Here is a 13,183-nt window from a genome sequence, read left to right as displayed (position 1 = left end):
GACACGACTTCCGTTGAGGAAGCAGAGGCTGAGGACATTAGAGTGGAACTGTCCATCACCCAAGCTGAGGTCATTGAGGTAGTCAAAGAGCTCCTTGGTGGCAAGGCTCCGGGGGTGGATGAGGTTAGCCCTGAGTACCTCAAGTCTCTGGATGTTGTAGGAGTGTCTTGGCTGACACGTCTCTGCAGCATTGCGTGGCAGACAGGAACCGTACCACTGGACTGGCAGACTGGGGTGGTGGTTCCCCTTTTCAAGAAGGGGGACCGGAGGGTGTGTTTCAACTACCGGGGAATCACACTCCTCAGCCTCCCTGGGAAAGTCTATGCCAGGGTACTAGAGAGGAGAGTCCATCCGATAGTCGAACCTCAGATTCAAGAACAACAGTGCGGTTTCCGTCCTGGTCGTGTAAATGTGGACCAGCTCTACACCCTCTTCAGGGTGCTGGAGGGTTCGTGGGAGTTCGCTCATCCAGTCCATATGTGTTTTGTGGATTTGGAGAAGGCGTTCGACCGCGTTCCCCGTGGTGTCCTGTGGAGGGTGCTCTGGGAGTATGGGGTCCGGGGAGCCTTACTCAGGGCTGTCCGGTCTCTGTACGACCGGAGCAGGAGCTTGGTTCGCATGGCCGGCAGTAAGTCAGACCTGTTCCCGGTGCATGTTGGACTCCGGCAGGGCTGCCCTTTATCACCGGTTCTGTTCATAGTCTTTATGGACAGAATTTCTAGGCGCAGCCAGGGGCCGGAGGGGGTCTGGTTTGGGGACCACAGGATTTCCTCTCTGCTCTTTGCAGATGATGTTGTTCTGTTGGCTCCATCGAACCGGGACCTCCAGCATGCATTGGAGCGGTTTGCAGCCGAGTGTGAAGCGGCCAGGATGAGGGTCAGCACCGCTAAGTCTGAGGCCATGGTTCTCTATCTGATTTTAAGCTGTTTTTATGGCATGTAACTTATTAGTTTTTTATACTACTAATTTTACTTGTTTTTATATTTTTATTTTGTGTCTGTCACTGTTTAAACTGTGTTGTGTGTATGGAGCAAGGGCAGCCACCTAATTTCCAGAAGGATTAATAAAGTATATCTATCTACCTATCTATCTATCGACCGGAGAAAGGTAGTTTGCCCTCTCTCGGTGGGTGGAGTGCTCCTGCTTCAGGTGGAGGAGTTTAAATATCTTAGGGTCTTGTTCACGAGTGATGGAAGATCGGAGCGTGAGATCGACAGGCGGATTGGAGCTGCGTCCGCTATTATGTGATCGCTGCACCGGTCCGTTGTGGTGAAAAGAGAGCTGAGCCAGAAAGCAAAGCTCTCAATTTACCGGTTAATCTTCGTTCCAGTACTCACCTATGGTCATGAGCTCTGGGTTGTGACTGAAAGAACGAGATCCCGACTACAAGCGGCTGAAATGAGTTTTCTCCGGAGGGTGGCTGGACGCTCCCTTAGAGATAGGGTGAGAAGCTCGGTCACCCGGAGAGAGCTCGGAGTAGAGCCGCTTCTCCTCCGCATCGAGAGAAGCCAGTTGAGGTGGTTCGGGCATCTGGTCTGGATGCCTCCTGGACGCCTCCCTGGTGAGGTGTTCCGGGCATATCCCACTGGGCGGAGGCCCCGGGGAAGACCCAGGACACGCTGGAGAGACTATGTTTCTCGGCTGGCCTGGGAACGCCTCGGAGTCCCCCCAGAAGAGCTGGAGGAAATGGCCGGGAGAGGGAAGTCTGGGCATCTTTGCTTAGACTGCTGCCCCCGCGACCCGGTCCCGAATGAAGCGGAGGAAGATGGATGGACATTAACAAATAACGTGGGCAACAACATATGCCAGAATTACAAAGGAAATTTGAGTTGTTCAGTTCTGAAATGGTTAGATGGCATCAAAGACTGAAGACCTTAATGGGAACTGTTTGACACACCCCTACAGCCTCTAGAATTCCAGACATATTGTTGTTTGGTGGGTCTTCCTTTGTTGTGGCTGCTGTGTTGTTGTTTTTCTAGAAATGCCAAGAGGATCCCTAGTATTTAGTGTTAAATCCAGACTCAGGTTTTGTTTTCCTGACACCATGTGTGTGTGTGTGTTCAATGGACACTCGAGATTTTACATTGTCTCAGTTGTTTTATCTGAGAACAAAAAAAGTGTGACACTAATGCAGGAGCAGACCCTTTTTTAAAACTTGAGCCTCCATTTGTTTTGAGCCCTCCCTCTTGTTCTGCTACTTCTTTCTTTGTATACTGCTCACAAAAATTAAAGGAGAACTTAAAAGGAACACATGAGATACATCAGATCTCAATATGAAGTTGGATATCTATACAAATAACGACAGGGCAGTGTCTAAGGAACAAAAGGATGCCAAGTCTTTCAATGGAAATAAAAGTTTTCAACCTACAGAGGCTCAATTGTGAAGACACCATAAAATCAGAGTGAAATGAAGATGTGACAGGCTAGTCCATTTTTTCCAAAATTTCATTTCTGCAACTCAAAATGCTTTTCAGTATCTTGTGTGGCCCCCACCAGCTTGTATGCATGCTTGACAACGTGGCGGCATGCTCCTAATGAGACGACGGATGGTGTCTTGTGGCATTTCCTCCCAGATCTGTGTAAGGGCATCCCTGAGCTGTTGTAGAGTCTGAGGAGCAACCTGGCGGCGCCTAATGGACCCAAACATAATGTCCCAGAGATGTTCTATTGGGTTTAAGTCAGGGGATAGTGAAGGCCATTCAATTGTTTCAGTTCCTTCATCCTCCAGGTACTGCCTGCATACTCTTGCCACGTGAGGCCGGGCATTGTCGTGCATTAGGAGGAAACCAGGACCTACTGCACCAGCGTAGAGTCTGACAATGGGTTCAAGGATTTCATCTGGATACCTTATGGCAGTCAGAGCACCATTTCCTAGGCAGTAGAAGTCTATGCGTCCAGGTCTGTTTTCTAATTGTTGCCACTGAAGTGCACCTGTTGTTAATTCCATGAACACCAATACAGCTGAAATTGATTAACGAGACCCTCAGCTGCTTAACCAACCAGGGGCCCGTTTCAAGAAGCAGCTTCAACAAATTTAGAGTTCAAACCTGAACTTAGAGTCACTGGACTCAAAATTCTCAAACTCAGGGTTTTCTGTTTCAGAACAGCTGAAAATGTTTGATTCAATCAACTTGAAGTTGTTAGAACCAGAATCAGGTGTGAGAGGTGTGACCATAAAAAGCCCGGATCAATGTAGCAAAGACAGCACGATTCACCATGGCAATGGGAACAAACACCTGAGTTTCGTACTTCCGGCGACGGAAATTGATAAGTTCCTTCAAGCATATGCCAACTATAGGAGCGCATTTTCCACAAGAAAAGCAACACAGCTGCAGCGGTAGAACAGAGAGAAAATATCTGCAGTTATTTGAATGATTCCAAATAATGAAAAAATAATGTCTGGAAGGTTATTTTGTCACTTGTTGAGTAAGGAATGGTTTTTGATCTGTTTCTAATCTAACCAGTAATCTCCGTAAACGTATGAATGACCAGTTTTGGTAACCCCCCACCCACACACACAGATATCACTGCATGCTAAACAGAAACTCTGTAGCAGCATTTATTTAATTTAAATTCTCAAGACTTAAAAAATATTCGCTGATTTTTTTTTTTTTTTTTTTTTAAGCATGAAAAAGCTTTCCACAACCGGTATTCGAACTCAGGTTTCCGCAGAGGGAGGCATTATTTTTAAATAACCACTGCAAAATTTCTACCTTGACGCGACCAAAACAGATCTGGGTTTTTCTGCTGTATCACATTATACAAATCAATTTTCCCATCATTATACAATGGACAGTAAAACATAAAATGAAATTCATCTTCCACTAAACACAAATCACAGACTGTACACAACCTGTCCTCCTCTGGGACTCCTTTAAAGCGCCCCACTTCCACCTCTAGGGGCAGCACTCCTGCTCTGAGCTGAGCACACAGGGACCTCTGTCTTCTTTTTAAATTATATTTAACATATGGCTCATTAGAGAAACTTTCCTTAAACTGTAAATAACTTCTTAGCTTTGGCTTTTGTAACACATTAAATTTCCATTGCTCTTTATAATTTTGAAACAAAATATAACATAATCTTGCACTGTAGATTGTTGAAAAACAAATATCCTAAATTTACAACTGAAAATACTTCAAGAACCTCTTTAGACCAGGGATATCTGTGTGCTCTGTCCCAGTTAAAAACTTTTCATGTAAGTCTTTCCTCTGGTAGACCTACAAGGCGGTTCCACAGTCTGAGGACTTCTGCTCTTTGCTGAATCACACATGGCTCCCACCCCATGTCACCGACTATGGCAGCTCTGGTGGTAAATCTATGAACTCCCAGTAAGTATCTCAATGCTCGGGCGTGAACTCTATTACATTCTGGAACATCTTCAAACCCCCAAACTCCAGCAGCATAAAACAGAACGGACCCAACCATGGAATCATACAGCTTAGTAAAAATGTCAAAACCTAACTCAGGACAAACCTTCATCTTATTAACTACAGCTCCTAGTCCCCTCCCAGCAGACTCTGATAACACCCTCCTGCCTTCTGAAAAAGTCATGTTTTCATGAAAAACAAAACCAAGATACTTATAGGTGACAGAATACATCAGTAATGTTGTTCCAAAATCAAACTGATAATCACTTTGACATACATAGGGTTTTCTAAAATGAACAATTTATGTTTTATCACCATTAATTGAGAGTCTCCATTTATAACACCAACTATTCATAATATCCAACATCTTCTGTTGTTTAGTTTCTTTCTCAGCTACCATAACAATATAATCTGCATACAACAATATGCTAAGATTCAAATCATCAATGTCTATCCCCAAGTTGACTCTTTTTATTTCCTGAGCTAAATCATTCACATAGATCGCAAACAACTTTGGTGAGAGAACATCTCCTTGTTTAAATTCAAATGGAGTAGGAAACCAGCCTGTTCTTAATTCATTCACCTGCACTCAAGGTTACATTTGAAAGTGTAACAATGTTTTTTTTGTCCTGTCCCTTTTAAATAAATAAATTGAAAATTGAATCAGTTGTCTCCCACATGCATTTTAGCTCTAAAGGGGAATGAGTGTTACATGCCATGGCTCCCAAACTCAAAGATTGTGTAGATGTCCCTATGTTCCATTGACTTCCACAAAGCTTTTATAAACTCAAATGAAGACCTTTATATTTCAGCAAGATTCTATGAACCCACTAGGCTCTGTTTTGCAGATTAACAAATTAATACTTAAAAAAGAGATGGAATGAATAGTAACTTAGATTTAAAAAGAACAGAACACAGACTTCCTTAAACTCCTATATTTTTCTGTTTGGCTCTTGCCAAGGGCAGTCACATTCTTGCTCTCTCCTCCCCTCCCTTGTTCCTTCCAAGGCTTCTGTTTGTCTCCCCTGTGAGCTGCTTTTTTTTGCTCTTGACTACTCTTCTGCTTTTTGAATCTCTGAAAATGGATCTGATCCACTGGTCTTTTAATGCGATCGACAAAATTTATTCCACGGTAAGGAACGGGAAAGCGGCCCCTCCTGCCCAGACGGAACCCATGCGGCTGGATACACCAACGATCCATGGGGCAAGTGGAGGCTGATGTGTCTGGCCCATGCTGTCTGTGGAAGATGTTGAAGATGTGTATCTATTCGTGCTCCTGATACTTGGATTCCTCGCAACTGGGATTGGAGGATATCTCAACTATCAGGCGGTCTCGGAGGTGATGCTCGCTAGAAGTGAGCTGAAGACGGTGAGAGGCGAGCTGTCTGATCTGATACTTCCGGAAGCAGAGACTTAGAGAGACAGACTTTCACAAGTGGATCAGAAGCAGTCTGCCACTCTTGCCCAACTGAGCAGAGTGCTTGCGACCCTTGAATTTGTGCAGAAGATGGATGTCAACTTACTGAAGGGAGAGTAGCCTAAATTGCTCACATTCCGGCCTATTTTGAAATTTGCCTCAAAAACTCAGTCAGACCGGTGAAGGACTCAGCTAACGGTGCAAAACAACTGCTGGCACCTGAAACAACCTTATCTGATCGGATCCCCCCCACCACCCCCCCTCATCAAAACAAGTTTGCTTCTACAGCGTGTGAAAGGCAGCTGTGTGTGGAGACAAAGACTGCTGCTCATCCCTACTTGACCTCGGCATTCCTGCGATCTCCCTCCCCTCCCAAGCGTAGTCTGTATGTGTGCTCTTGCAGGAGCTGCAATGGACTAATGCAAAGCTGCCACCCCCCCACCCCCCATCCTACCCATCAAACCTTATGTGTTGCGTCTTCGAATGTATTGTGCTTCTGTGTTATGGTGTATTTTTTTTTTTTTGTTTTATCTAAACATTGTATGCAGTGTTGAGATATGACCTTTTGCTTGGCTCAAGACCCACCTTTTTAATCTGGCTTTTACCTGACCTTTTCTTGGTTTTGAATTTTGTCTTTTCTTTCTATTATTTATTTATTTATTTTTTAACTTTTATGTGAATCATTTGAATTTTTAATAATTTTTATTATTTTAGTCTATTAACCCTTCTCTTACTATTATTACACTCACGTTATTTAATTGTTTGTTTTAATTGTTTTAAACGATTTTTATTTATCATACAGTATATATTTTAAAATCTACAGTGTTTCCTCACGGGGATCCTCTGTTCCAGGTTCCCTCTGCAGGTGTGCCATTGTTTCGGTGCCCTTTCTCATTGGGGCGGCTGGGGCCCTGCTCTGTAGAGTAGGCCTGTGCTGCCCTGTGCTGGATGAGCGCTGCTGGGATGGCCCCTGTGGTCAGACTAGGCCTTGGATTAGATGGGTCCCCGTAATACCGATTCTTCACAGCAGTACCAAGCCAGACTGTTTTCTTAGAACTACAGTTCTTAAGTCTTTGTTCAGTTCTTTATTTTTTAAATTTTTTTATATTATATTGAGGGAGGGAGAAGCTGGGGAAGGGAGAGGTACTCATTCTGTGTAAATGTCCTTTTCTTCTTTTGTATATTTGCTTTTTAACAGTCTTTTTAATGTATTTTATTTGATTTTATGATAAGCGCTTTGAGCTTCTGAATGAAAGGCGTTGTATAAATAAATAAAGTTTGAGTTTGAGCTTAAGAAAATATCCCCCACACCATGATACCACCACCACCAGCCTGAACCATTAAAACAAGGCAGGAAGATCCATGCTTTCATGTTGTTGTCAAATTCTGACCATCTGAGTGTAGCAGCAAAAATAGAGACTTAATAAACCAGAAAACATTTTTCCATCTTTTATTGTCCAGTTTTGGTGAGTCTGTGTGAATTGTAGCCTCCGTTTACTGTTTTAGTTGACAGCAGTGATACCCGGTGTGTTCTTCTGCCTCCTGGTTGTTGTGTGTTCAGAGATGTTCTTCTACAGACCTCAGTTGTAACCAGTGGATCTTTGAGTTCCTGTTGTCTTTCTATCAGCTGGAACCGTCTGGACATTCTCGTCTGACCTCTGACATCAACAAGACATTTCTGCCCACAGAACTGCTGCTCTCTGGATATTTTCTCTTTTTCTGACCATTCTCTGTAAACTCTAGAGATGGTTGTGGGTGAAAATCTCAGCATATCAGCAATTTCAGAAATCCTCAGACCGTCTGGAACCAACAGCCAAGTTCAAAGTCACTTCAATCACTTTTCAGCCTCATTTTGATGCTCTGTTTAAACTGCATCAGATCGTCTTGACCATCTCTACATGCCTAAAAGCATTCAATTGCTGCCAACTGAACCTTGAGCCCAGCCTGTTGCCACCACAATAGGATGACAGACTGGGGCATTATGCTGGTCCAACTCCTTTTTTATTCTGGTCACAACCTCCAGCACCCGGAGAAGGTTGTGTTAGGCTGGGAAACATAAACTCAGACGAGGCTTTTTGGCTAAATGTTTTTGTTAGTTTGATTTTGTGATTGTATTTTTGTTTTTTATCTTTAATTTAACTTCTGATTTGACTTGTTTTTGTGTATTTTTTTATCTATGTTGTTGAGTATTACTCAGTATTTAATAAAATCTCTTCCTGCTGGTTTAGGCGATGGCACCATCCGTTTGGTGAATGGGAGGAATTCCTGTCAGGGCCGGGTCGAGATCTACTACCAGGGTAATTGGGGGACGGTGTGTGATGACGACTGGGTCCTCAATAATGCTATGGTAGTGTGCCAGCAAGTTGGGTGTGGTAATGCCATCTCTGCACACACTAACTCCTACTTCGGCTACGGAACGGGCCTCATTCTCCTGGATAACGTCCACTGCCAAGGCTTGGAGCAAGAGCTGAGTAAATGCAAAAGTTTGGGATGGGGAAAACACAACTGTGGCCATCATGAGGATGCAGGGGTCACATGCAAAGGTGAAATACTTATACACAAGTGATATGTATTTATCAATCATTCTTTATTTATAAAAATGGTTCTCATACAGGCGCAGCTCAAAGCGCTTTACTTCATTTTGTCATACAGTAATGTCCAATTTATATTTCTGAAACCAAGTCTGAAGATTTGAAATGTTATACAGCGCTTGTTTAAAGGTTTTAGGCATGGCCCTAAACAGCTTTTTTTCTTTTGTTTTGATGACAGGAGTTACTACAGTACCACCATTAATCACAGGGAACCAAAGAACTTTCTTGGAAACAGAGAGCACCAAAGGTACAAAAACAAAAAAGACAAATCGTATTATTATGTCAGTGCGGAAAAGAAAAAACATGTTCTTTTTCAAATGACCAACAGGTGGAGACATATTGCCTTTTGGCACTAAATTTACTACAAAATCCAAGATGAGTGGAAACAGAGATTTCTCCATCCATACAGCTTTTTATGATAAAACTTAGGTTTTTTTTCCCCCTTCATATTAACATAAATTACTTGAGAAAAAGTGATGCATACATATAAAAGTCAGCATATTTTTTAATGCTGCCGTTTTAATATTTGATAGACAACAGGTGAAAAAATAAAGAAAATGGCGAAATAATATTCTCAGATTATGTAAATTACCGGATTTTGGTAAATTACATATATTTGTAATGCACTTTTCTACTGTCTTAGAGGACTCAAAGTGCTTTAAAGTCACGGTCCCATTCATTCATTTGCACACTGATTGCGGCTCCACTGCCGACAACCGATAACCACCAGAGACAAAGTGGAGTTCAATGGCTTGCCAAAAGGACACTTAAACGCAAGGCAGGAACCAAACCTGCAATCTTTCGATCAGGCCTGTCCGCCTTACCTCTGCTCCATTTCCTTCCAATTACTAACATAAACATCACAGACTTCTATATTTGCCCATATGTCAGGATAATTTCATGCTTGTTTAACTTAAAAACCTATTTTATTAATTTTCATATACAGTCGTATGCAAAAGTTTGGGAACCCTGATCATTTTCAAGATTTTCCTTCATAAATCATTGGTTGTTTGGATCAACATTTTCACTTAAATATATCATTTAGCATATATTTAGCAGAGTGATATTTGAGAACTGAAATTAAGTTTTTTGGATTATCAGAAAGTGTGCAATAATTACTCAAACAAAAGTAGGCAGGTGCATAAATTTGGGCACCCTAACAGAATTACATCAATATTTTGTAGATCCTTCTTTTGAAGAAATAACAGCCTCTAACACTTCTTATAGCTTCCAATGAAGGTCTGGATTTTAGTTGAAGGTATTTTCGACTATTCTTCTTTACAAAACATCTCCAGCACAGTCAAATTTGAGGAGGAACATCCTGCTTTAAGTCGAACCACAGATTTTTAATATTATTCAGGCCTGAGGACTGAGATGACCATTCCAAAACATTCCATGTGTTTCTCTGCATGAATGTCTAAGTATAATTTGAGATGTGTTTAGGGTCATTGTGTTGTTGAAGTTTTCAGCCCCTGCAAGACTTCAGCTTTGTCAATGATTCTTAAACATTGTTTGCAAGAATCTGCTGATACTGACTGGAATCTATGCGACTTTCAACTTTAACATGATTTTCAGTTCCTGCACTGGCCACTGTGGATAGCAAGTGTTGGTCTTGGAATGATGTGCTCTTCTTCTGCCATGCATACCGCACCTTGTTATGTCCAGATAACTCAATTTTGGCTTCATTAGTCCACAGCCCCTTATTCCAAAAGGAATCTAGCTTGTCCAAATGTGCTTAAGCGAACTTCAAGTGACTCTTTTTGTGGCATGAGTGCAGAAAAGGCTTCTGTCCCATTACTCTCCCATACAGTATCTACTTGTGCAAAGTACGCTGAATAGTTGATTGATGCACAGTGACCCCATCTACAGCAAGATCATGTAGTAGGTCTGTGGAGCTAGTCTATGGGTTGATTTGAACTGTTCTCACCTTTCTTCACCTCTGCTTATCTGAGATTTCTGTTGGTCTGCCAATCCAGGCCTTTACTAGAACTGTGCCTGTGCTCTTCTATTTCCTCACTATGTTCCTCACAGTGGAAACTTATGGATAAAATATCTGAGCTAGCTAACTATGAGGTTGAACCATTTTCTTTTTTTTCAGGTTATTTGACAATTGTTTTGAGGTTCCCATGTTGCCACTCTTCAGAGAAGATGCAATACGGGGAACAACTTGCAAATACCCTTTCTAATGATCAGCTTCACTTGTGTTTGTAGGCCAAGGGTCAATGAGCTTACCAAACACATTTTGTGTTTCAATAGTTAGTGCTGAAGGTAATAAAATCAGTAAAACAAAAAGGGTGCCCAAATCTATGCACCTGCCTACTTTTGTTTAAGTAATTATTGCAAATTTTCTGTTAATCACAAAAACTTAATTTCAGTTCTCAAATATCACTCTGCTAAATATATGATAATTGATAAATTTAAGTCAAAATGCTGATAAAAACAACAAAGGAGTTATGAAGGAAAATCTTGAAAATGATCAGGGGTGCCCAAACTTTTGCGTACGACTGTATATTGAGGCGATGAGTCATTTCAAATGATTTTTTTTTCTTCTTTTCACAGCAACAGAAATTGTTCCAGTCACAGAGTTAACAACTACAACAACAACTGTTACCACAACAGCCCAAACAAAAGGTAACAACACTGACCCAGGAAAACTTAAAGCAGTTTCTCCCTCGAATATCTGCTGCATGGAAGACTAGAGACATTTCTGCATCCTTGCGGTAACAGTGTCTGTTTATCCTCAGCCAAACTGTCCATCCGTGTGGTGAATGGTAACAGCAGCTGCCAAGGTCGTGTTGAGATCCTCTACAAAACTGTCTGGGGGACTGTGTGTGACGATGACTGGGACATGATCAATGCTGTCGTGGTGTGTAGACAACTTGGTTGTGGCCCAGCTATTGAAGCAAAGGCTCAGGCCTTCTTTGGCTACGGCTCAGGACCCATCCTGCTAGACAATGTGGAGTGCAGTGGTTCAGAGAGTGACCTGTCCCAGTGCTTCCACCTGGGCTGGGGTCAGCACAACTGCGGCCACCACGAGGATGCAGGGATCATCTGTGCACGTAAGCTCAACCACAGTTTTTGCATATGCACAGCACATGGAACAACATTTCTTAAATTCATTTTTTCATCTTGACATCTTAGAAACTATAAAGAACTTAATTTTATTTTAATTAAAAGAAGACATCTTGATTTTGCGGGTCATTGTAGTTTAATAGAAACATTTTCAGTCGTGTTTTGATTGTGATTTCTGACTGCAGTCGATGGGAAGATGTCATCTTCTCTCCTCCGGCACCTGGACTAGACACGCTAGCCAGACCAGATGAGGGGTTTAAGTGCATATGCAGCAGAGCTGTTGTGGTGTATAAATGGCAACAGTGATTTAAAAGGAAAAACAAAACTATTTTTTATTACATTTGTTCTCTTTCATTAAAAATATTGCCACACATATGTGTTAAAAACTCAAAAAACATGATTTTCATCAGAGGTGGACTTTAAAAGTTGAAGTTTATTTATAGAGGGAGCATCATCTTAAAAAAACACATATTTTATTAACCCATTCCATCTAGACTTCTGCTTTCCATACACTCAGTCCTCTTTTCCCACCCTGTCCTGTGCAGGGCAGTACTGGAGTTCTCTGAGGATCCATAGCTCCAAGAACTCAAAAGAAAAATAGTCCTCTTAAAATGATCAGTGGAGTAATTAGAAGAGAACGGCTCGCTAATCCTTGTGTGCCCTGATATTTCCTGTGATACCAGAGTGTAATGGCTTGCTGTTTTCTCTGTTTTGTTGTGAATATAGCACCATTTGACCCCCTTCTGATACCAAATGGACGTGACTTTAGAGTAACAGAAAAAGTAACAACCACCACTCTACAACCCTCTGAAGGTGAGTTTGATTGTTGTTTTCCTTATGGCTGGGTCTCCAGAGCAATTCTGACTAGATGTTGTGTTATTTTCTTCTTTTTCTTTGTAGGAATGCTGAGACTGGTTGGTGGGCAACATCGCTGTGAAGGCCGGGTTGAGATATACACGAGTAGTGTGTGGGGCACAATTTGCGATGACGCCTGGGACCTTGCTGATGCTCAGGTTGTGTGTCACCAACTGGGCTGTGGAGAGGCCACAGCTGCTTTGGGAGAAGCTTACTTTGGACCCGGAATGGGAAGGATTCAGCTGGATAATCTCAAGTGCACCAGTGCTGAGCGCTCCCTGCTGGAGTGCTCGCATATAGCGTGGAATGTGCACAACTGTGACCACTCTGAGGATGCTGGAGTCACCTGCTCACTGTCGTGATTACAACAGGACCAACAGTCCCATCTCTAGCTCAGGTTAGGACGTGGCTGCAATGAAGCAGGACTTGTAAACATCATGTAAATAACAGCATTCACCATGCTGAAGGGATGCTCCACCAGCAAAACACAAAATAAGTGATGTGACGGTATATGACACACTATGTATTCCTAGTAAGCACTTTATAAATATGAGAACAAGTTTTTAATTTGTTAAAGACAATTTTTAATTGTGCTCCTCTTTTTTAATATTTACTGTTTTGATACTTAAATAAATAAAATGATATGCATTTTGAAGAAGAGTAAAGAGTTCACATATACTATCAGTATGATGAGCAAGAAGATCAATAGATGAGAAAAAGTGTAAACTATGAAAAACTGGAGGGATTAACAATTAGCTGTCTGTTATGGGAATACATGAAATATCTCCTCAGTAATAAATGTAACTGAAAACCAATTATATATGACAAAATAAATGGTGTTACTTTTTGCTAAATAATTTTGGCGTAAAAGAAACTTGTT

At 41.9% G+C, this 13,183-nt stretch overlaps 1 protein-coding gene across 1 annotated transcript in view; it reads left to right on the top strand.

Annotated features, from left to right (window-relative positions):
* The window catches only part of LOC112142375 (scavenger receptor cysteine-rich domain-containing group B protein), a 33,462-nt gene extending 20,465 nt beyond the window's left edge, over positions 1 to 12,997 (top strand). The window contains exons 7-12 of the mRNA XM_036215285.1: positions 8,014 to 8,328; positions 8,555 to 8,623; positions 10,936 to 11,007; positions 11,121 to 11,435; positions 12,175 to 12,261; positions 12,349 to 12,997. Of these exons, the coding sequence (XP_036071178.1) occupies positions 8,014 to 8,328; positions 8,555 to 8,623; positions 10,936 to 11,007; positions 11,121 to 11,435; positions 12,175 to 12,261; positions 12,349 to 12,665 (1,175 nt within the window). The 3' untranslated portion in view covers positions 12,666 to 12,997. The remainder of the gene's footprint in view (positions 1 to 8,013; positions 8,329 to 8,554; positions 8,624 to 10,935; positions 11,008 to 11,120; positions 11,436 to 12,174; positions 12,262 to 12,348) is intronic.
* The last annotated feature ends 186 nt before the right edge of the window (positions 12,998 to 13,183 follow it).

Source organism: Oryzias melastigma, linkage group LG14 (genome assembly GCF_002922805.2).
Source record: "Oryzias melastigma strain HK-1 linkage group LG14, ASM292280v2, whole genome shotgun sequence".
NCBI classification, from domain to species: domain Eukaryota; kingdom Metazoa; phylum Chordata; class Actinopteri; order Beloniformes; family Adrianichthyidae; genus Oryzias; species Oryzias melastigma.
Note: the sequence above shows the minus strand (reverse complement) of the source record. Positions and strands in the feature narration are given on the sequence as shown.